This window comes from Panthera leo, chromosome F2 (assembly GCF_018350215.1).
Source record: "Panthera leo isolate Ple1 chromosome F2, P.leo_Ple1_pat1.1, whole genome shotgun sequence".
In the NCBI taxonomy this organism is placed as follows: Eukaryota; Metazoa; Chordata; class Mammalia; order Carnivora; family Felidae; genus Panthera; species Panthera leo.
The window spans coordinates 41,617,075-41,642,029 of NC_056695.1; the positions used below are offsets into that span (position 1 = coordinate 41,617,075).

The window sequence follows — 24,955 nt, forward strand, 5'->3', positions numbered from 1 at the left end:
ATAGCTTATCTTTTTCAAACCAGAATCCAATCAAGTTGCATACACTGCATTTGGTTTTATATTTCTTTGGTCTTTTTTTTTTTTTAAGTTTATTTATTTTTGAGAGAGAGAGAGAGACAGAGAGAGAGAGACAGAGTGCAAGCAGGTTAGGGGCAGAGAGAGGGGGAGACACAGAATCTGAAGCAGGCTCCAGGCTCTCAGCTGTCAGCACAGAGCTCGATGCGGGGCTCGAACCCACAAACAGTGAGATCATGGCCTAGGCTGAAGTCGGACACTTAACTGACTGAGCTGCCCAGGTGCCGTGATATTTCTTTGGTCTTTTTAAATTTAAAACATTCCCCCAATTCATTTCTCATGACATTGTGTTTTTCTTTTGAATTATTCTGATATATTTCCTCATGATGCCATTTATCTTGTTCCTCTTATCTTTATATATCTTGTGAACTTCAAAATTATATTTAGAAGCTTAATTAGATTTCTGTTAAACCTTTTTGGCAATAATATTTCATAAGTGAAATTGTATATTGTACCTTTATTACTGAGGCAAATTTCTCAGAAGCCCCACAGTAGACTTTTTCTTCAGTGTCATTGACCAGAGCAGGGAAACATGCACTGGCCTGGACCAATCACTGGTGATGGGAGTGGAAATACCACGCTTAGGTTCTTTTGTAAGATGTACGTCTGTGGGCTGAGGATGGTACCTGGCTCTTCTAAGGGAGGAAGGGGAATACATGTACAAAAAGGGTTCTGCCAGGTGGAGGAAGCAGGAAGCATCCTTTCTCTGACCCCTTCTGTGCATCAGCAAGTTCCGCTGGTGCTACCTTCACCACATGATATTCACCCACTTTTCTCCATCTCCACTGCCACACCTGTCCACGTCCCCAACAACACTGGCCCAGGCTCCAAGCAGAAGCTCCTAACCAGTCCTCCTGCTTCCAGTCTATTCTCCAAATACGCACCAGAGCTGTCTTCTAAAATCTGAGTTTTTGGATTAGGCCAAACCCCTGCTTTAATCCCTCCAGGGCCTTCCTCGTGCACTTAAAATCCTCAATTCTCAACTTGGCCTACAAAAGATCACAGCACCAAGGTTCCTGCTTACCTCTCCATTTTCACGTGGTCCACCCTCCTGCACATTTGGTAAATGCCAGCTGCAAGGCTTTCACTCTTTGAATGCGCCGGACCCTTTACTGATTCGGGGCTTGTGCACATGCAGTATTCTTTTGTGGAACACTACCCCCACCTCCATGCACACACACACTCTTCGCCTGGTAGCAGAATGCAGTAGTTGTTACGGGCTCGAATTGTGTTTCCCCCAAATTCATATGTTGAAGTCCTAACGAACCTCCAGTACCTCAGAATGTAACTGTTATTTAGAGATAAAGTTTTCAAAGACACAATTAAAGTAAAATAAGGTCATTAGGGTGGGCCCTAATCCAATGACTGGTGTCCTTATAAAAGATAATATGAGGACACAGATATAGAGGGAAGAGCATGTGAAAACACAGGGAGAAAGTGACCATCTGCAAGTCAAGGAGAGAAGCCTCAGAAGAAATCAACCCTGCTGACACTTTGATCTTGGACATCTAGCCTCTAGAATTGTAAGAAAATAAACTTCTGTTGTTTAAGCCACCTGGTCTATGGTACTTCATTACAGCTGCCCTAGCAAACTAACACAGCAGGTAAGCAGGTAGACTGGAGCAACCTTCCCAGATGTAAATCCTGACTCTGCCAAATACTAGCTGTGTAATTTTGGGCAACTTACTTAACATTTTCATGTTTTGGTTTCCTTTTCCATAAAATGGGGATGACAACAATAGCACCAACACAGTGGCAGCCATCCAGTCTTCCCTAGACTGAGGGGTTTCCCGGGATACAGGACTTTCAGGGCTAAAACCTGAACAGTCCCCCTGAACTGAGCATGGTTGTTGTGAGACGGAATTAGTATGGGCAGCACACTAGAAGAATGCCCAGCACGTGGTAAGCACTCAATAAGTAACAGGTTTGGCACTATTATTATTATTATTATTTATCATATTTCATATCTCTGTTTAACTGCACTTTCTCAGAGATACTTTTCCTGACTCCATAATCTGGATTAGGACTCGCTATTAAATTTTTTCATAGTATAAAGTTCATTTTTTTTTTCGTTAGTGGTACCCCAATATCCATTCTCCTCATTTTCAGTAATAATAGGACCCGTGATTTCTAACTGGGCACATGGCTGCCTGGAATAAAAACTACTTCCCAGCTTCCCTTGTAGAAAACTAAATTCTGACTAATGCGATATGAGCAGATGTGACACATGCAGATTCTGGCTTGTACCCTTAAAGCAGGAGATTCTTAACCCAAGGAAGTTGTGCACGGAATTCATGGAGTCGGTGAACTGGAATGGGAAAAAAATTACATCTGTGTTTTCATGAATGGCTAATGGAAATTTAGCATTTGCTTCAATTAGGAATACAGGCAACGAAGCATAAAAGTATTAGCAGTAACTATGATCTTGTCACCAAATGAAATCACAGATGTTTTCATATCACATAATAGTTTTGTAAATATCTAATATATCATGTTCATCACCACTATGAAATTTGAAATTAGACTCACTGCAACTCTTATTAGTTAATGCTTAATGAAGCACATGCATTGCTATATGCCATGGCATAGAAATGACTTCTTTAAAAAATTTTTTTTTTAACATTTATTTATTATTGAGAGACAGAGAGAGTGAGCAGGGGAGGGGTAGAGACAGGGGGGAGACACAGAATCTAAAGTAGGCTCCAGGCTCTGAGCTGTCAGCACAGAGCCCGACGCGGGGCTCGAACTCATGATCTGTGAGATCATGACCTGAGCCGAAGTCAGTCACCTAACCAACTGAGCCACCCGGGCGCCCCAGAAATGACTTCTTATTTATTTAATTTATTTAATTTGAGACAGAGACAGCAAACGCTTCCTCTCAGAGGGAGAGGGAAAGAGAGAGAGAGAATCTTAGGCAGGTTCCACACTCAGCACGGGGCATGGCATGGGGTTCGACCCCACAACCTGAGCTGAAATCAAGAGTCAGATGCTCAACCAAATGAGCCCCACTCCCCCCCCCCCCCGCCAAACCAAATGACTACTCTCTTAAAGAGAAGGGCATCTTGCCCCTTCTGCTTTCACTCTTGCTGCTGGCTGCCATGTGGAACTAACAGTGGGCCATCCTGGACGTACAGGTGAAGGCTCCACTCCTCAGATGGTAGAATGAGCAGACTGCAAGAGCCTGGGGCTCAGCGATCTTGGAATCTCCAGGCAACCTGAGACTGCTTGCACCCAAACTGCCAGAGGACTCAATGTCTACTTTGTCTGCAGCACTGTTATTTTGTGTCTTAATTTGAGCAGCTGAACTCATAACCTCATTAACACAATAGCAGTTATCACATTTTGTAATTATATATTTATTTGTGATGACTTTTTGTGTAAATGTCTTTACTACTAAAGAATAAAGCTCGGGGCGCCTAGGTGGCTCAGTTGATTGGGTGTCCGACTTCGGCTCAGGTCATGATCTCGCGGTCCGTGAGTTCGAGCCCCGCGTCGGGCTCTGTGCTGACAGCTCAGAGCCTGGAGCCTGTTTCAGATTCTGTGTCTCCCTCTCTCTCTGACCCTCCCCCGTTCATGCTCTGTCTCTCTCTGTCTCAAAAATAAACGTTAAAAAAAAATTAAAAAAAAAAAAAGAATAAAGCTCTTTGAAGACATGGAACATGTCTATTTGCTTACCCTAGAATCCTGGTTCCTGGTACAGTGTAGGAACATAATAGACTTTCAATAAATGCTTTAGAATGAATGAAATAATAGCATAATAAATGTTTATGACCATGTTTGGCTATTCAAATATTATAGAGGCAATATATAAAAACAAGCAAAAAGCCTATGCACAGAGAAAAGGTTAGATCTAATACCAAAATGTAAACAGTAACTGTTTGAATTATTGGTTTTAGCATGATTTTTCCCCCTACATTTGCCTATATTTTCCATATTTCCTTTAATCATATATATGTATAGCATTAAAGAATATGTGTGTGTGTATAATTAAAGAATATAAAATATATACATATATATCATTAAAAGAAGTCTAAAATATATAGGCAAATGTGTATATGTATGTATATGTATACTATATATATTATATATACATAAATATATATATATAGTGTGTGTATGTGTGTGTGTGTGTGTGTGTGTATATATATATATATATATATATATATATATATATATATGATGAAAAACATGTAACAAAACAAAATGGACCAAAAAGTCGGTTGATCCCTGAGGGCCTTGGAGAAGGAGGAGAAAGTGTGTGGAGTATTTTTCTCCTGGGAGATTTAACCAGCTGTGGTCTGGTGTAGACCTTCTCAGACCATTTAGATGCTCAAGGTGTCATGTAAAAGCCAAAATGCCAGACTGACTTTTAACAGAAGGAATGAAACTCACTTCTTGGCAGAGGCCATGAAAAAAATGAGAGGGGGAGAAATATTATGGGACAATAAGGCATAGCTCTTTAAAATATAGCAATCAACCACAGGACAATCTTTATTGAGCTAAAGCTTGGAAAGAAATGTTATTATATTTCATCCATAATTACACAGATGGAACACCTCACCATGGAGAGTTATATATTCAGAAAGGATATAGTGAGCAACTGTCACAGCCAAAGGCCAAGTTAACAAATTGTGCCTCTATGGTTATTTACTTATAAAAGTCAATTTTGGAGTTAAGCACTGAGGTTTTGCCTTGATTGCAATCTTGACTGAATGAAAGTGTATGCCTATTTCAAATATATTCGTTTTGATATCAAGTAATTAGACTAAGGAAATATTTTATGTGCTCATAACTCTAAAAAATTAATTTCAACGGGCACCTGGGTGGCTCAGTTCATTGAGCGTCTGACTCTTGGTTTTGGCTTAGGTCATGATCTCATGGATTTGTGGGTTTGAACCCTCCATTGGGCTCTGCTCTGACAGCGCAGAGCCTGCTTGAGATTTTCTGTCTCCCTCTCTCTCTGCCCCTCTCCTGCTTGCTCTCTCTCTCTCAAAAGAAACTTAAAAAAAAACATTAATTTCAAGATTAGCAAATAACAGATGTTCTTATAAATGTTAGTTGGTGACAGTGTGTTATCCACAGCATAATTTTAAAAGTCCTTAATTTTTCCTCTACTTCCATTAATTGGAATTCTGCCTTAAAGTTTATGTATCTATAGGCTCATAACACTTTTAGTATGCATGACTTTGATTTGCATTAATTTGTGATTACTAGAAATGGTATTTTTCAATACAGATTGATTGGCCTGGAAGTGAGAAAACTAAATATGTCCATCAGACAGATATGAAACTGGGTAATGGAAATAAAATAGAAGATAAGTTAATAATAGCTAATGGTAGCTGTTAAAGAATAGTTTTTAACAAAACTGTAGAAACATGACTCTCATACAGCTATAAAATGAAGACATGTCAAAAATTTCATTTAAAGAGTGCCTCTTGATCTTAGGGTTGTAAGTTTGAGCCCTATGTTGGGTGTAGAGATTACTTAACAAATAAAATATTAAAAAAATTTTTCATTTAACTCATTAGTTAGTGTGGGAACCAGTAAGACGTTGCAATCAATTCAAAGAAATAATCAAAGTACCAGACTATATGGGCAGTCAGGAATGCTTAAGTAAATCTGCTTAACACATACGAAACTGGTCAATATCCATAGAATAATAACCAACTGAAACTCCTATGAACATAATTTGTATGTTTATGGACAAGAATAATGTGCACTGTTGTCAATATTCTGTAACTTAGAGAAATGTAAAATAGCTCAAAGATGATGAAAGGCACCAAGAACTCTTAGACTCAAATAACCTGAACAATGTCTAGCTTACCATTGGGACACAATCGTTTTGCTCCTTTTAAACTCTTTTGTTTTTTAATTTTTAAATTATATTTTAGAGAGAGAGAGAGTGTGGGAGCTGGGGAAAGGGGCAGAGGGAGAGAGAATCCCAAGCAGGCTCCAAGCTCAGCATGGAGTCTGATGCAGGGTTCGATCCCACGACCCTGGGATCATGACCTGAGCTGAAATCAAGAATTGGCCACTCAACCAGATGAGTCACCCAGGTGCCCCTAAAAAGTCTTTCTTAATGTTTTCCGTACATAGCTGACTTGTGTTGAGTGCTATTTACGGGCGAGACACTGCCTAGGTGCCTTAAATACATCAGCTCATTTAATTTGTACAAGAACCTTATGAAGTAGGTTTTATTATTATTTCCATTTCGTAGGGCAAGTATCTGAGGCACAAGAAAAGGTAAATCTGTCACCAAAGGTCGCAGAGATAGTAGGAAGTGGGACCAGGATCTGAATCCAGGTTTTGTATCAGCTACAAAACCAAGTATGTGAGTATGTAAAGGAAGAGAAATTGATGGACCTGATCAGTCACATTACATTAGATATAGAAGAGGGAAGACAGAAGGATGACTCCACAGTACTTCCCCTGGTTGTGAGAAGGGAATTACTGTCCAGTTAAATAAAGAAACTAAAAAGGGGAGTTAGTGGACTTTGAAGTCATGGCAAGATGTCCAGATGGAAAATTCCAGCTGGGCAGGAGATCAGAACTAGAGATGTAGATGCATGATTTTTTTTTTCTTTTACATATCAGGCTTAAATTGTGGTATCAAAAACACTAATAGTGTGTGTCTGTCAGAGCTAAAGAGAGAGAAGAGAACATTATGAAGGAGGGACTGAGGTCCTGCATAGGCTGCAGAGGCAGTCTTGGCAGTAAAACCAAAGCAGGGTTAATTGGAGAGAGTTGGTAGGACCATGCATACACTCCTTTGGGTTTAAGGAGAAACATTAAACTGGAGTCACAAATGCAAATAGGGTTGAGGCTGAAAAGTAAATAGAGGGCATATATCACGGAAGGGCTTTATCCAATGAGTAGTAAAGGCTGTCAAGCAAGCAAGGATCATGATCGGATGTACACTTTTTTTTTTTTTATGTTATGTTTATTTATTTTTGAGAGAGCGAGATAGAGTGAGAGCAGGGGAGGGGCAGAGAGAGGGAGACAAAAATCCGAAGCAGGCTCCAGGCTCTTAGCTGTCAGCACAGAGCCCAACGTTGGGGCTCGAACTCAGGGCGGTGAGATCATGATCTGAGCTGAAGTCGGACGCTCAACCGACTGAGTCACCCAGGCACCCCCGGATGTACACTTTAGAAAGAACCAGCCTGGCTACTGCATGAATAGACCAGGCAAATCTGGGAGGCAGGAGGTATCACTGGGATCCAGAGGTAGGCAGAGATGGATGGCTTGGACCAGGTCAGGTCATGGCAACTAGACCCAGCTTTAATATTTGAGAGACTGCGGGTAAGAGTACCAAAGGAGGCTCACATACTATGTGAATACTGAAAAGTTATAAATTAAGCTAGTAAACTGTCAAATAAAATATTCTCTATCCTCCTACCTTGATAAATACATCTTCAGAAGGACCCGGAAGGAAGGAGGAGAGACAGCGTGGGGTCCGCCGATTTCGGCGGGGCTTTTCTGGAACCCACAAAGCAGAAGAGCGCGGCGGCGACGACCCAGATGCAGAGGAGCACAGCGACACCTGGCTCCCTTCCGAGCGGCGTCCCCAGGCCGTCAGCCCGCCGCTGAAAAGTGGGCGGGTGGACCTGAGGAGGCGTGGCGGGGTCGGAGGGCACGCGACGTCGGTGTCATGGCGGCCTCCGTGCTGGGTTCCACCTGCGGCCCGCTGCGGCTCGGCGTTACCGGCCTGTGCCGCCGCCGGCCGCCCCGGGGCCTGTGGGCTCGTGCGCGGCGGCTCCCGGGGCTCGCGGGGTCCGGGCGGAGCGTGGCCGCGGCCAGCGGATCGGGCGCCTCGGGCACCGACCAATATTGCATGGAGCTGCTGCGGTGAGCGAGCCCGGCCTGCGCTGGCAGGTGGTCCGGGAGTGGCCCGGAGGGACCCGGGTGGGCGCGGCGGGACTCGGGGCTGGCCGGGGCGAGCCGGTTGGCGGGGACTGAGGCCAACGGAATTTTCGCGCAGGCCACGAAATCGTGGCAAAACTTCTCGTCTGTCACCTTGACTGAACCTTAATTTTTACCTAAACCTACTGCATGCACAGCTTTGTAAAAATTTGACGGACGACTAGTAATTTTTACCTGAGTTCTTCTGTGTCAGGCACTATGCAAACTACAAGTAGTTTACTTAATCTTCTTTACAGATTGTGATGCACAAATGTAGACCTACCGTTTAGGGTTATGAGGATTAACGCGTTTAGAACAGTGCCTGGCACAAAGCAAGGGCACAGTTAGTACAGTATAAGCCATTATTATCTTATTTAATGGATGAAGATACGAAGGTTTAGAGAGATAAGGGAATTTACCAGAGGTTGAGTAGAATAGTATCATAAAGTTAGGGCCTAATGACAATTTTGTTCAGCCTTGATAACACCGGAAGGACTTGGCGCATGGCAGTCGCTGTTAATCATGCGCGGAATCATTAGAAGAATCAGGTCACCAGGTGACCTAGTGAGTCTGGGCAGGGGCCAGTTTTGGAATTATGCCTGACTGCAAAGATCAATGGCTTAGCCTCTGGTGCCCTTCTGCCGCCTTTGACTTATAACCTTGGTGAAAGGCTCAAAAAAGTACCTCGTCTGAAGAACTTCTGGGAAATGCTAGAATAATTAAGCTACCTTAGATTTGACTGGACTAGTAAATCCAAATTTTTTATATTCAATTTTAGCAAAATGTAGCATAACAACAGAATTCTCCTGCATTTCAGCATTTTGTTTTGTTTTTAATCACTTTTTAAAATAATGTTTCTGCCCTATTTGTGGATTACTTACAGGGGAAACAAGATAACAATAGTGGAAATCAGAGCAATAAGCCAAAATTCCTAAAAAGTTACACACATTTTTATATATTTTAAAGTATAATTTTTTGATAAACACAAGTTATCAAAATGTATACCGCCCATATCCACTTACTTGTTCAGGGCAATTTTTGACACCAGGAGCGTCCTAACTTCTCTATCCAGAGGTGAATAATCACTCTTCCTAATTTCTTATGTATTACTATATTGAAGTAATAGTATCATCACTATGTTATAGTATATGTATATATAGTTATTATACTATTCTTTTAGTAATAGTTTATGGGTATCACATGACAGTTTTCTCAAATATGTATTCACAAATGGGCAGATACTTAGTCTGTCTATGTAGATATTTGAGTGGAATGGAACCTTCTGACTAGTGATTTATTAAAAAGCCTGGATTTCACAGGCATACTTCATCTGCATTTATTAATCCTAGGTTCATCATTTGGGAAAGTTGCATTAAAATTCAGCTATTTGCTCTTTTGTAAATTTCTACTCCTATGTTATAGCCTGGTTATGAGGGTTAAATGCGATGATGTATGTAAAAATGCTGCACATAACAAACGTACAATAGTAGTTTCATTCAAAAACAAAATGAAACTTGAAAGGAAGACTGCACTTTCTGGCTTCAGATTGTCCATTAATCTTTGAAAAATTTGGCCTCTGAAATTATTCATGCAAGGTTGTTTTGGACATGTATCTTATGCAAGGCTTCCAAATATTGGAAAAGATACCAGGCCAGAAATTCGGGTTAGCCATCCAGAGCTCTGCTAGGAATCTAGGTTCCTGGGAATATATCAAACCTAATTTACACAGGCATCTTGGGGCTTGTTTCTGAGGAACCCCAAGGCTGCCTCAGGCTTTGGAATTAGTGCTATAAAGGGGTAAAGAGATGTTAGTGAAGATGTCTGACAGTGCACCTGTTTTCCATCCTATCTCCACCTCATTGGAGAACCACTTTTTTGTGCTTCAGTGGCACAGGTCCGTGGAAATAGCACAGCAGTCCTGACAGCAGATATGCTTATTTATCATATGTCTGTCTCTCCCTACCAGACTGAGGTCTATACCTATCTTCAGTGTCTAGACAGTGCTGGTGCATAGCGGGCCCTGAATAAATGTTGCAATTAGTGAATGAATGAAACGCCCTATTGCTGTATAAAACCGTCATAGTGTGGCATTTCTATCTGAAAGAGTTCAATAATTAGACCTTGGTTGGCTACTTAAGATATCCTTGTATACCAGTAATCAGTATTTATAACACTGATCCTGAGTGATGAAAAAATGGTTAAGTAATCAGTATATCTTACTCAATATAAAGAAGTTGGTAATATTGTTAGAAAAATGTCCAACCAAAATTAAACACACACACACACACACACACACAACACAGAACACAACAACTTTACAGAGAAACCCTTATTTGTGTAGAGTATCTTATTTCCCAAAGGTTGTTACCATACTAGTATATCTTCATTTTTCATTTCCCTGTAAGAAACCTGATGTACTTCACATATTGATTATTTTTAGGAGATATGAAACAGGCCTCATTTTGGAAATCAAGCCTCATTTTGGAAATTAGGAAATAGACGTGGCAGATATCACTTCTGTCAGCTAATTGGATAGAAATTAAGATTGTAATCTTGATTGCTATTCAGTGTTTTCTCTCTGTTTCATATTAATTTCCGAACACTTTTGACGTTCAGAGACTTTTAATATTAAAATTTAATTTTAAAACATATCTATATGTATTTAAAAGTATAAATTAGGGGCGCCTGGGTGGCTCAGTCAGTCGAGTGTCCGACTTCAGCTCAGGTCATGATCTTGCAGTGTGTGAGTTCAAGCTCCACATCAGGCTTGCTACTCTCAGTGCTTAGCCTGCTTTGGATCTTCTGTCCCCACCTCTCTCTGTCCCTACCCCACTTGTGCCCTCTCTTTCAAAAAGAAATAAAACATTAAAAAAATTAAAGTATAGAGAGCTGTTTTGCCCACACTGTCCATTTTGTAGCTGAAACCACTCATGGTGAGATTTTTTAGTAGAGCTGTTTTGTGATAGCAGGGTCACTTGTTGTGATCCGTTCCTTTTGTTTAGGTGGAAGTTGGAGGAAATTGTGAAGGGTGTGGCTAGAAGAGGTTTAAATTCTGTTAGGAAGATAACAAAAAGTGAACCAGTTGAAATCTGGGAGTAGTCTAAATTTCAGCATCTAAACTCCATGGAATCAAGTTGGACCTAACTTTATTTAGTTTACTGTTTTATAGGAAATAATGTTATAATAAAGTTCCAGTGTATTATAGTGAAAGTAGCCTTGTCAATAGGCAGTCATCCTATGATGTATATATAATAAGGACTATGCTGTTTTAAACTTTTTATTTTGAAGTAATTTCATTACTTTTTTAAAAAATTTATTTATTTTGAGAAAGAGGGAGAGAGAGTGGGGGAGGGGCAGAGAGAGGGAGAGAGAGAATCCCAAGCAAGTCCCGTGCTGTCAGCGCAGAGCACCATCCCTCTCTGAGCTTGATCCCATGAAGGCGAGAGCGTGACCTGAGCTGAAATCAAGAGTCAGACACTCAACTGATGGGAGCCACCCAGGCGCCCCTGAAGTAATTTCAAATTGACATAGAAATTACAGAAATAGTACACAGAGATCCAGTATACTGTTCATCCAAATTACCTCATTGTTAACATTCTGAACATTTCAGAATAAGGTGTGGACATGATGTCCCATTACCTCCCCTTAATATGTGTCTTCCTTCCTTCCTTCCTTCCTTCCTTCTTCCCTCCCTCCCTTCCTTTCTTTTTCTTTCTTTCTTTTTTTAAGTTTATTTATTTTGAGAGAGAGAGAGAGCCAGAGCATGAATGGGGGAGGGGCAGAGAGAGAGGGAGAGAGAGAATCCCAAGCAGGTTCTGCTCTGTTAGCACAGAGCTTGACGTGGGGCTCAAACTGACGAACTGTGAGATCATGACCTGAGCCCATAAAATGCTTAACCAGATGCTTAACCGACTGAGCCACACAGGTGCCCCTAGTGTGTATTTCTTAACCCAGGGTTCCTCTCCCATATAACTATAGTACAATCAACAAAATCAGGATATTAAAATTGATCCAATTTACTGTCAAATCCACAGACTCCATTCAAATTTTGCTGATTATTCAATTATTTCTTTCATATATCTAGGATCATATGCTACATTTAGTTGTCAAATCCCTTTACTCTTTTCTAGGCTGAAACAATTTCTCAGTCTTTCCTTATCTTTCATGAGTGTGACATTGTTTTGAAGAGAGCAGGCCAGTTACTGTGTAGAATCTCTCTCAGTTTGGGTTTATTTAATGTTTCCTTATGTTTTATACCTTTTTGGCAGGAATATTACAGGAATATGCTGTGCTTTTCTCACTATCATTTCAGGAAGCACATGATGTTGATTACCCTATTTCTGTGGTGTGAACCTTTTATTACTTGGTTGAGAAGGTATCTTCTGGGTTTCTGCCTTGTAAATTTAGTTGATGAGAATATTAGTGTATATTGGGCTCGGAGATTACACTGTGTCTCTATGTGAATATGGATAGTTAGCATTTACCTACATGTATCTGTCTACTTTCTCTTGTTTAAAAAAAAGGAAAAAAAGGGGGCAACTGGGTGGCTCAGTCGGTGAAGCGTTGGACTTCGGCTCAGGTCATGATCTTGTGGTTCATGGGTTGGAGCCCCGCATTGGGCTCTGTGCTGACAGCTCAGAGCCTGGAGCCTGTTTCAGATCCTGTGTCTCCCTCTCTGTGTGCTCCTCCCCCACTCATACTCTGTCTCTCAAAATATCAATAAAAATTAAAAAAAAAAAAATAAAGAAAAAAAACTTTAAAAATGGGGTTATAGAAGGTCAGCAAAGGGTGGGTTTGAGATTTTGGGTGGGTTTAAGTGGGCATTTTGGCAACATGGCTTCTCCTTTGGCATGTTTAACTATGATGTTTAACACATCCTTGCAGTTGAAGACACTTTTATTTTTATTTTTTATTTTCTTTTTAAGATTTATTTATTTTTGAGAGACAGAGAGACAGAGCACAAATGGGAGAGGGGCAGAGAGAGAGGGAGACACAGAAGCCAAAGCAGGCTCCAGGCTCTGAGCTGTCAGCACAGAGCTGACACGGGGCTCAAACTCACAGACTGTGAGGTCATGACCTGAGCCGAAGTCGGATGCTTAACCGACTGAGCCACCCAGGTGCCCCTGAAGACACTTTTAAAATACAATTCTCTCCTAATGATGCCTTGAGCCCTGCCACTCGATGGGAGAATCAGCAGAACCTGTAGGATCTTATTTGGAATTGACATTCTCTATTGTCATTTTGTTCCTGTTTATTTTTAAATTTTCTTTTTTTTCACTGGAAAGGAATGATGATGTTCAGTTTTAAAAGGTAAAAGTGTACAAGTTGCTTTGTTACAATACAACTAAATGTGTACACAAAGGAAAAGAAAGAATGTTAATTAGTAATAAGTGTTTTGTGAGGAGATACTTCACAGCATATGTAAATATTCTATCAAACTTTTACCCATTTAACATTTTAAGACCTTTATTGATGATTTTTGTCTGACTCAATTACTTTGTTATCAAATGAGGACTTAAAAAATATTTCATCATGTCTTCTAGACTTATCAGTTGGCATTGTATGGTTGTCGGGTTTTTCCCTTCCCTTCCTATTCATTCATACATTTATTTATATTGGTATGGGCTTATGGTGTTCTATTACAATGTTACTATCATTTTTTTGATGCTCAGATTGACTCAGACTTGGCGAATGGGAACTTTGTCAGGCCAGTTTCTTTTTCTTTCTAATTATTTTTAAAATTAATTAAAACATTTTTTTTTTTTATTTTTGAGAGAGAGAGAGAGAGACCATGAGCGGGATGGGGGAGAGGGGCAGAGGGAGACAGAGAATCTCAAGCAGGCCCCATGTTTACTGCAGAGCCGGATGGATGCAGGGCTTGATCCTATGACCCTGGGATTATAACATGAGCCAAAATCAAGAGTTGGACGCTCAACCGACTGAGCCACACAGGTGCCCCTGTCAGGCCAGTTTCTTTGTTGTTTTGACAAGTCCCTCTACTCTGAACGTTTCATTACTTTCTGCTCAAGATGTCTCTGGCCTATCTGGTATTTTTCCTGCCCCAGCCCTGGACTTAGTCATTCCTCCAATGAGCCCTCGTTTCTTTCAGTAGAGAATGGTATTTAGAAACCAAAGGTCGGGGCGCCTGGGTGGTGCAGTCGGTTAAGCATCCGACTTCAGCCGGGTCACGATCTCGCGGTCCGTGAGTTCGAGCCCCGCGTCAGGCTCTGGGCTGATGGCTCGGAGCCTGGAGCCTGTTTCAGATTCTGTGTCTCCCTCTCTCTCTGCCCCTCCCCCGTTCATGCTCTGTCTCTCTCTGTCCCAAAAATAAATAAAAAACGTTGAAAAAAAAAAAAATTTAGAAACCAAAGGTCTAGGTGTTAGGTGTGTTCATTGATACTGGGGGCTTAGGAGATATCATTGCTTCCATGTTCTCTCAGCAGATGCTGCTAGGAAACATAAATATACACACACACCCACACTCCTATATTATTTTCTGTTTTTGTGTCTTATCTGTGTCTTTATCTATGTATTAAAGAGGTGCCTGGGTCGTTCAGTTGGTTAAGTGTCTGACTCTTGATTTTGGCTCAGGTCATGATCTCATGGTTCGTGAAACTGAGCCCCTTTTTGGGCTCTGTCCTGCCCATGTGGAGCCTGCTTGGTATTCTCTCTCTCCCTCTCTCTCTGCCCCTCCCCTGCATGTGTGCACTCTTTCTCTCAAAATAAATAAACTTAAAACAAACAAACAAACAAACAAACAGTGAGTTCATACCATTACTTGCTGGGATTACTTTCTTGAGTAGTCCACCTCAGTAGCTCATTTGAATTCTTACCAAAACCACAGTGACTTGGAGACAATTAAAATTATAAGTACTATAGGGGCACCTGGGTAGCTCAGTTGGTTGGGCATCTGGCTTCAGCTCAGGTCATGATCTCCCAGTTTGTGAGTTTGAGCCCCGTGTCAGTCTCTGTGCTAACAGCTCAGAGCCTGGAGCCTGTTTCAGATTATGTGTCTCCTTCTCTCTCTGCTCCTCTCCCACTCGTGCTCTGTCTCTCTCACTCTCTTTCAAAAATAAATAACACATTAAAATTTTAAAAAATTATAAGTACTACATAAGTAAAAATAATAGAGATTATTTCTTTTTACCTGGTCTGGGATTGGGGGCAGATACATTTTTGTAATTATAAAGAAATAAGTAAGAGATTTCAGGCCTATTTTTTTTTAAATTTTTTTAACGTTTTTATTTATTTTTGAGACAGAGAGAGACAGAGCATGAACGGGTGAGGGTCAGAGAGAGAGGGAGACACAGAATCTGAAACAGGCTCCAGGGTCGGAGCGGTCAGCATAGAGCCCGATGTGGGGCTCGAACTCACAAACTGTGAGATCGTGACCTGAGCCAAAGCCGGACTAATTCTGGTCAGCGTTTTTTTTGTGTGTACAGTTTAGAACGTGAAAAGTAAGGGTCTTTTTTTTTGCCTATTTGTTATAGGAAACGAGACTACGAAGGCTATTTGTGCTCCCTGCTGCTCCCTGCAGACTCCAGAAGCTCTGCCTTTGCACTGAGGGCCTTCAATGTGGAACTGGCTCAGGCTGGTATTAAATACCTTCAAAAATTATTTGCAAAAATGGTGAAAATATTTAATGCTGAACAATAAAGAAATATATTTATAATTTATATGCTGGATGTGTTTAAGGTCTCCGCTGGTGATTTCTTTGTCCTTCTTCTAGTTAGGCTTATCAATTAAATTCCAAAAATAAACCAGCTAACAAACTTAACGATTCTGGAACTACCATTCTGGAATTTTAATTTCTTTTATCTAAGGTTATTATAAAACTATGCAATTAACATTTATGTTTGTCTGTTAGTTGAGTAGGTTAATCACAGTCTCACTGTTTATAGCAGTTTTCAAAGCACTTTTTAAATGACGTTTTAGCTTTAACGTGAAGTAGGCAATAGAAGTAATTATAGCAAACCCAGGTCTTAGATCATGCTAACTCGCTTTTGTCTAAAAAATTACAAAGGAAGGAAAGAGCCTTCTTCTTCTTAGAATGAAAGATCATGGGCTGACGTAACATGAATTGGAGGATGGAAATGTGGGAGTTGAAGTGGTGTGGCTTTGGTCTTCTCAGTAAATTAGATGGAGGGCTCAGACATTAAGAGTGAGGGAGCAGGGGAGGGTTTGAAATCTCAAAGAAAGTGCAAATTTTGGCAGGGCTTCTCCAGTGGATAGGATAGGAAGTGAGCTAGGAAGGAGTGAAAGGATGTGAGTAGAGCACTGAGGCACAACTGAGGTGAGACACTGAATCTGCACACAGTCTGATAGATTCTGGCTGTATTTTTGTTGGTGTCTTTCTAGATGTCATGAGTCCATTTTTTTTTTTTTTTTACCTCATCCTTTTTCAGGCATAAACAACATCTGCATCTTCAGCACAGTGTAGCAGTAAAGAGTCCCCATTGTGATCTTCCATTATCGCTTTACAGTGATTACAGTTCCATTTTTAATGAACAAACCATTAGGGTTCTCCCTGAATTGTCTGTCACCTTGTAGGAGTGTTTTGCTGCTGCTTTACACACACAGTCTTGTTCATTCATTCATTCATTCATTCAATAAGTATTTGATTATCTCAGATATGCTAGGTACTGTTTTAGATCCTGGAGTATAACACTGAATAAAACATATAAAGCCCATGTACTCAAGGAACAAAACAAGTACTGTGTAATGTATCAGATAGAAGCAAGTACTATGGAAAAAAAAATTAAGGGGGATGGGGAAGGCTTGGTGTTGCAGGGGTTCTGATTTTACAGTAGTCAGGAAAAACCTGAGAAGGTAGCATTCGAGCAAAGATTTGAAGGAGGCAAGGGAGTAAGGTATGTGAGCAAAGAGTATTCTACACAGAAGGAACAGGAAGTACAAAGGCTCTGAGGTGCAAATGTACCTGATAAAAGGCCAGTGTGGTATAGCAGATGAGGGAGGAAGGGCATGGGAGGTTAGGTTAGAGGTATCTGGGCCCGAAAGGCAGGGTCTTGGAGACCAGTGCAGTCACTTTGGCTTTTACTTGGAGATGGGAAACCATTGGAAGGTTCTGAGCAGAAAAGGACATCAAAGCTTGGTCACATTTTTAAAAGATTACTCTTGATATTTATTGAGAATAGACCATATACCACCGGGATCTGAATACTAAACATTACTAAGAGACCCACCCACCACCAAGACCATTAACAAAAATAACTTTTCATGTGGAAATAATTGCACACACACAAAGGTAAGAATAGTACAAAAAATACCCATAGACCCTTTCGTTAGTATTCTGCCACACATGCTTTGTCGTTTTGTCTATATATTCTATGAATCATTTTAGAGTATCTTCACTACCAATGGCCCTTATCCCTTTAATCTTGAGTATGTATTTCACAAGTGAGAATATTCTCTTATGTAACCACAGTAATCAATTTGAGTAAATTTGGTGTTTATACAATGTTTAATCTGTTTGGTTTCCAATTTTGTCAAATGATCCAATGTCCTTTATGGCATTTTTTTCCCCTTCTGTACAGGAGCCAATCTAGGATCATGTATTGCATTAATTTTCATATCTCTAACCTTTAATTTGGAACATTTTCACAGCCTTTGTCTTTTATGACATTGACATTTTTAAAACAATACTTTTCCTTTTATTTTTTATTTTTAAAATACTTTTAAAAATTAGAATATTTCTCATTTGGAGTTGTTTTGTTTTTTGTCATATTATGCATTCCTAGTCTAATACTACTAAGTGATGTATGTCCTTTTCAGCAAATCATAAGGAGGTATGAAATATCCATCTGTCTCTTATTGGTGATACTAATTTTGGTCAAAGTCAAAATATTAATATTTTTTCCTTGTTAAATGTGAGTAGACATTTTAAGACCATGGTCCTCATCAGAATTTACCTCCTAGATGGGCAACAGGTACATGAAAAGTTGCTCAATACAACTAACATCAGGGAAATGCAAATCAAAACCACAGCAAGATATCACCTCACACATGTTAGAATGACTGGAATCAAAAACACAAGAAATAACAAGCATTGGCAAGGATGTGGAGAAAAGGGGACCCTTGTACACTGTTGGTAAGAATGTGAGCTGGTGCAGTCACCATGGAAAATAGTAAGGAGATTCTTCAAAAAATTAAAAATAGAACTACCCGGGGTGCCTGGGTGGCTCAGTCGGTTGAGCGTCCGACTTCAGCTCAGGTCACGATCTCACGGTCCGTGAGTCCGTGAGTTCGAGCCCCGCGTCGGGCTCTGGGCTGATGGCTCAGAGCCTGGAGCCTGCTTCCGATTCTGTGTCTCCCTCTCTCTCTGCCCCTCCCCGTTCATGCTCTGTCTCTCTCTGTCTCAAAAATAAATAAAAACGTTAAAAAATTAAAAAAAAAAAATAGAACTACCCTATGACCCAGCAATTCCACTTCTGGATATTTATCTGAAGAAAATGAAAACACTGGCTTGAAAAGATATCTGCACCCTCTTGTTCGCTGCAGCATTATTTACAGTAGCCAAGATACAGAAGCAACCTAAGTATCTGTTGATAGGTGAATGGATAAAGAAAATGTGTAAATATACATTAGAACATTTTTCAGCCATAAAAAAGAAGGAAATCTTGCCATCTGTGACAAGTTGGATGGACTTTGAGGGCATTATGCTAAATAAGTCAGACAAATATATGATCTTACTCATGTGGAATCTAAAAAACAAAAAAATCCCCAAAATTCATAGATTAGACTGGTCGTTGCAGAGATAGGGCGTGGGTGTAAGAGAAATGGGTGAAGGTGATCAAAAAGTATAAACTTCCAGTTATAAGTAAGTCATGAGGCTGTAATATATAGCATGGTGACTATATTATATATTTGAAAGTTGCTAAGAGAGTAGATCTTAAAGGTCTCATCACAAGAAGAAAAGGATTAGTAACTGCATATGGTAATGGAGACTTACTGTGGTGATCATCCACAATTCATACAGATATCAAGTTATGTTGTACACCTGAAACTAGTATATGTCAATTGTCTTGAAAAAAACCTTACCTCCTAGATTTAGCATGCATTGGTTACTCCTGCCAGAATCTAACAAGGCCATTCTTAATCAGTAGTGGGGAGATGGTATAATAATTTTCTTTTTAAAAATTACTTTGTGAGTGAATAAATTTATTTAAATGGACATACAGTAAAAGTCACTTTTTGTGGTGTACAGTTCTATAGGTTTTGAAACATGCATAGAGTCATGCATTCACCATTGTGGTCATGAAAAAAGAACAATTCCATCAACCCAAAAAATTCCCTCACGTGCCCCTTTGTAGTCAACCACTCCCCTCCCCCATAATCTTTTGCAAGTCCTTCTGGTTCCGTTATGAGTTGTGAGTGTGCACAGCATAAGATACACTACTCCTTTTTTTTCTTTTTTAGAGTTTGCGAGTGAGGGAGAGGGATCAGATGAGGGAGAGGTGTAGAGGGAGAGAGAGAGGGAGAGAAAGAGAGAGAGAATACATAAGCAGGCTCCACGCTCAGCATGGAGCCCAATGTGGGGCTTGATCCTGGGATCATGACCTGAGCCAAAATCAAGAATCAGACGCTCAGCTGACTGAGCCAGCCAGGCGCCCCTAAACTACCACTTTTTTGAGCCATAATTTCTCTATTTGTAAATGGGTATATTGGTAATGACCCTGTGGGTATGTAGTGAGGACTGAGATCAGATAATCTCTGGGACAGTACCTAGCAAAGGGCCTGGCACTCGTAGACATTTGGTAAATGTTACTTCCTTCACTGCTTCCTCTAGAAAGCCCCTGGCTCTATTTCCTAGGTTCATCTCCAGACTTACACATAATTTTACCATCACTAATCTAATGAAGATTGTTTTTCTTCTCTTATGCTTACTTTTAAAAACGTTTTTATTATGGAAAAATTTTGAATATATATAGAATTGGAGAATGTAGTATAGTAAACTTCCATAAACCCATCACCCAGCTCCACCTGTTACTAGCTCATGGCCAATCTTGATTTTTCATCTCTCTCCCCACCTACCCCATCCTCACCTCCAAGTTATTTTGAAGTAAGTCTCAGATAAATTTTTCCGTCTGTAAATATTGCCATATGTATCTCTAAAAGATAACTCATTTAAAAAATAACTACAAAACCATTGTCCAACATTAAAAATTTAATAATTCCTTAGTATCATTAAACATCTAGTGTTCAGATTTTTCCTAGTTTTCTCTTCCTCTTCAAATCAGGATTCAGATAAAGTCCACATACTGCAACTGGTTCATCTATCAAATTTCTTTTAATCTAATTGTCTGCCCCCACTCTTTTTCTTGGCAATTTATTTCTAGAAGACGATCTCCTATTTTTGAATGCAGACCTTGAAAATATTGGAAGTAATTTGCAGTTTTATTTAGGAACCTCTTAATGACAAGAATTTGATTGATATATAGCTTCAAGGAAAAATTAAAACAAATATACAGAGTTAAACTTCGTTTTTGGCTGAATCATGTGGTTATGCAGTCACAAATACTGATTTTGAGACTGTGAAGGAAGAGTGCATTTATTAAGGTTTTTGAATGCTGTTTACAGGTTAAGGACTCAGTCTCTGAGAAAACAATTGGACTGATGCGAATGGAGTTTTGGAGAAAAACTGTGGATGACATATACAGTGACAACCCACCCCAGCAGCCTGTGGCCATCGAGCTGTGGAAGGTAAAAGCAAAATGCTACTTTAAAAGAATTCTTAACGTATATTCATTTTTTGAGAGACAGAGACAGAGTGTGAGTGTGGGAGGAGCAGAGAGAGAGAGGGAGACACAAAATCTGAAGCAGGCTCCAGGCTCTGTGCTGTCAGCACAGAACCCGATGTGGGGCTCGAACTCCTGGACCATGAGATCATGACCTCAGACGAAGTCAGACACTTAACCGACTGAGCCACCCAGGAGCCCCACAAAATGCTACCTTTAATTTGTAAGTGTTATTTGAGCATACTTAAAAAAAATATATTTTTAATGTTTATTTATATTTGAGAGAGAGAGCATGTTTGGGGAAGGGGCAGAGAGATGAGACAGAATCTGAAGCAGGCTCCAGGATCTGAGCTGCAAGCTGTCAGCACAGAGCCCAATGTGGGGCTTGAACTCATGAGCAGTGAGATCATGACCTGAGCTGAAGTCAGACGTTTAACCGACTGAGCCACCCAGGCACCCCTTGAGCATACTTTTTGATGCATACAATTTGGCTAGTGGCTATGGGGAATCTATCCTGAAAAAATCTTAGGCTCATGTAATGTTCAAAGCTGTTAGTTTTGATAGGAATTTTAAATCATCTGCTAATAACCTGCACAGATCTTTGCTGAATTTCTTTATTAAAGGAAAAAAAAAAAAAGAATCTGGTCCCTTTGTGTTACCAACTACTTATTTGTTTTCCACATATTTGGTTGTAGAAATTAAACACCATACATTTTAGAAAATGTTTTATTTATTTTTAAGAGAGAGAGCATGAATGGGGAAGGGATGGGGGTTGGGGGGCAGAAGATCCAAGGCAGGCTCTGAGCTGTCAGGACAGAGCCTGATGTGGGGCTCAAACCCATGAACTGTGAGATCATGACCAGAGCTGAAGTTAGACGTTCAACTACTGATCCACCCAGGCACCCCAAACCCCATACATTTTGAAGCAGTGGCAGGTTAATTGTTCTATTTGCCCAGCAGCTCCTTATTCTAGTGCTCCAATCCATTCTGTGGGCTGTAGAAAAACGCATACTGATCTTTTGTGAAGGGAGACTTGCGATCACCATTGTCCAGACACAAATGTAAAACTGCCTTGTTGCATATTCATTGATGAATTTTAAGTATTAGAGAATGGAAACTTATGGGCTGGAGAATTATTCGGACAGCTAGATGTATACAGTGAATAGTTTCACATTAAAGCAGTTATATGGATCCCTCATTCATAAACAGCCACGCAGAGTTCTGAAATGTGCTGCACCATGACTGGAGGAAGGGAATTAGGTGCGTTTTGTCACTGATCTGTGTCCCTACTGTAGTGTGATGAGTGCTAAAAGACAGGTTCTGTAACGGAGCCAAGGACAGGCCTGACAGGGGTGCCCCTCTTCTCAGGTCTGTGTACCAGCAGAGGCAGGCCCCGTTCCTGGGCCCCCGACTGACTTCACAGAGCCCCAGTAAGGATGGAAAAAGCCAGGTCCCCCCAAGTCTGGGACTGAGAAGAAAAAGTGGATGGGAAGCTGTGAGTATTAGATTAGTTGTTTATCTCTGTTTACCTCACTTTAAGAACCTCAACCTTGGGGACTCCATTTAGAGAAAAATTTTCTCTAAAATCTAGAAAAACTATTCTTTTACACTCAGACATCCCCGCAGTGGGGGTTTATGCTAAGGCTTGCATCCTTAGAGATTCCTTCAAGACAAATTTATCTTGTCTTGGCCTCTCTCAAAAAAAAAAAAAAAACAGAAGACCCATCTGAATTGTAGAATGTTTACACATGTGCCAATTGATCCGATTTTAATAGCTCTTTAAATGTTGATGATTGCTGTTGACCAGCTTTCTGATATGACCAGTGTTGAAGGTTAATATGAATATTTGAAAGAAGCAGGTGGTGGTCATAGCAGATGTCTTGATTGCATGTTTACCCTTCCACACTCTGTTGGAGCACATGCTTTTTGCACACTGTCCAGTAAAACTTTTCATTGGTTCTTTAGAGAGCATCAGGTTCTTTTAGAAGATTAAGTGGGGAAAGAGTGACAGTGTATTGTGCAGGGAGAACTCTTCTGCCACAGTGATTCATTAGTGCTTTTAGGATGCAAGATAATTGCATATCTATAATTACATGTGTATTTCATATGGTTTTCTCCATTTCTCTGTGTATTAATGTTAGTTGCAAGCTTGAACTTATGTTTATAGCCAAGGTTTTTATTCTGTTTGGCTTCTGTTTTAAAAATTGTTGATACTTTATTCAGCAGATTTTCAGCTGCTTATTAAATCCTTGTGTTTTTTTTTTTTTACCTTGATCTCTGATTTCCTTCAGAATCAGACAGAAGAATTATATTTTATGGTCAAGGAACTATAGCTGTTATGGCTTCAGCCTTGAGTAAACAAAAATCTGACTTTCTATGGTTAAATATGTATTTAGTACTTTTATGTGCCAGGAATGGTACTTGATGGTGGTTACAAAGATCAAACATGCCTTGTGCCCCACTCAGACATGTACAAAATAGAACAAGATCAGGACTCTGTAATGACTGAGGAATCCCAAGCTGATTCCTGGGACTGGGGAGAGGCCTGCAGGGAGTCCTGCCATGTAATAGCAACAGTGCTGAGAGAGCTTTGCAACCAACACCGTGCAGCTCCTTTAGCTTCTGTTAGTTCCTGGAAGGCAGAATGGGCTCTGTTCTCTGTGCTTCCAGTTAGTATCATTAGTCATTAGTATCAATGATGTCTTAGAGTCTTAGATGGAGTATAGGATATTCCTGAGACTTTGTTTCACTACCATATTTATTTTTTCTTCCCTTTTTAAAAAATTTATGTATTTTGAGAGAGAGAGAGAGAGAGAGAGAGAGAGAGAGGGCAGGGGAGGGGCAGAGAGAGAGGGAGAGAGAATCCCAAGCGTGCGGAGCCTCATGCTGGCTCAAACTCCTGAACTGTGAGATCATGATCTGAGCTGAAATCAAGAGTTGGACACTTAACTGACTGAGCCATCCAGGTGCCCCTGCCATATTTATTTTTTATGAAAATATATCTTACTTATTGTTGACTTGGCAAGAAAACAATGTTTTTAAAACTTATTTGGAAATAATTTCAAACTGTCAGAAAGGTTGCAAAATTTAAAACGGTACAAAGAACACTTGCATAATCTACATCCAGATTCACCTGTTGTTAACATTTTTATCCTGTTAATGATTTGTGCAGTGCCCACATACAAGTTCATGTGTGCTCTGTGTGTGTGTGCATTTTCACACTCATAATTTTTATCTGAATCACTTGAGTATAAGTTCTATACTTCATGGCCCTTCATCCCTGAATACTTTAAGTATTTCCTAAGAATAGGGATATTCTCTTATGTTATCTGAATAGCTACTAACTTTTGTAAATTTAAGTTTGATGTAACATTTTTATATAATTTTCCATTTATATTCCACTTTTGTCAGTTTCCCCAGTAATGTCCACAATAGTATTTTCCCCTCGAGTATAGGATCCAGTCTAGGATCATGTATTAGTTGTCACGTCTCTTTCTCCTGCTTTAATCTGGAACATTTCTGTAGCTTCTATCTTCTATGACATTGATTGACTTTTTTTTTAAAAGTTCATTTTTATTTATTTTGAGAAAGATACAGAGAGCAAGCGGGGGAGGGACAGAGAGAGAGAAGGAGACAGAATCCCAACCAGGCTCCACGCTTTCAGTGCAGAGTGTGATGCAGTGCTGGAACTCATGAACTGTGAGATTATAACCTGAGCCAAAATCAAGAGTCAGACACTTGCAGTGTCTGGGTGGCTCAGTCAATTAAGTGTCCGATTTCACCTCAGGTCATGATCTCACCATTCGTGAGTTTGAGCCCCGCATCAGGCTCTGTGCTGACAGCTCAGAGCCTGGAGCCTACTTTGGATTCTGTGTCTCCCTCTCTCTCTACCCTCCCCCGATCATGCTCTGTCTGCCTCTCTCCCTCTCAAGAATAAACGTTAAAAAAAATTTTTTTTTAATTATCAAAAAAAAAAAAAAAAAAAAAATCGGACATTTAACCAATTGAGCCACCCAGGTGCCCTGTCATTGACAGTTTTGAAGAGTATAGCCTCCTTCCCCTGCTTTTTTAGAACATTCCTCATTTGGGAATTGTCTGATGTTTTCTCATGACTAATTCAGTTTATACATGTTTGGCCAGAATACTGCAAAGGTGATGTGTTCTTCTTAGGGTATCACATCTGTTGGCACACTTTGTCCATCTGTTCTTTGTTGGCACTGTTTTCA

The 24,955-nt window shown here is 40.2% G+C and overlaps 2 protein-coding genes across 19 annotated transcripts in view; one reads left to right on the top strand and one right to left on the bottom strand.

Annotated features, from left to right (window-relative positions):
* TP53INP1 (tumor protein p53 inducible nuclear protein 1) overlaps nucleotides 1-24,955 on the bottom strand; it is a 155,002-nt gene that overhangs the window by 90,055 nt on the left and 39,992 nt on the right. For 2 of the 12 annotated variants that reach the window (XM_042923420.1, XM_042923414.1), the window contains exon 1: nucleotides 7,472-7,732. The exons of the other annotated variants lie outside the window; for them this stretch is intronic. The gene's annotated coding sequence lies outside the window, so the exon portion shown is untranslated. Of the gene's footprint in view, nucleotides 1-7,471; nucleotides 7,733-24,955 lie in introns of those variants that run through there. 12 annotated transcript variants of the gene reach the window in all.
* Nucleotides 7,683-24,955, top strand: part of NDUFAF6 (NADH:ubiquinone oxidoreductase complex assembly factor 6) — a 36,142-nt gene continuing 18,869 nt past the window's right edge. Inside the window, exons 1-5 of one of the 7 annotated variants that reach the window (XM_042923404.1) lie at nucleotides 7,897-7,920; nucleotides 8,858-9,048; nucleotides 15,465-15,564; nucleotides 20,572-20,694; nucleotides 22,098-22,224. In XM_042923404.1, the coding sequence (XP_042779338.1) occupies nucleotides 20,639-20,694; nucleotides 22,098-22,224 (183 nt within the window). In that variant the 5' untranslated portion in view covers nucleotides 7,897-7,920; nucleotides 8,858-9,048; nucleotides 15,465-15,564; nucleotides 20,572-20,638. Of the gene's footprint in view, nucleotides 7,921-7,946; nucleotides 9,049-15,464; nucleotides 15,569-20,571; nucleotides 20,695-22,097; nucleotides 22,225-24,955 lie in introns of those variants that run through there. The other 6 variants (XM_042923405.1, XM_042923403.1, XM_042923402.1 and 3 more) reach the window with 6 other exon arrangements.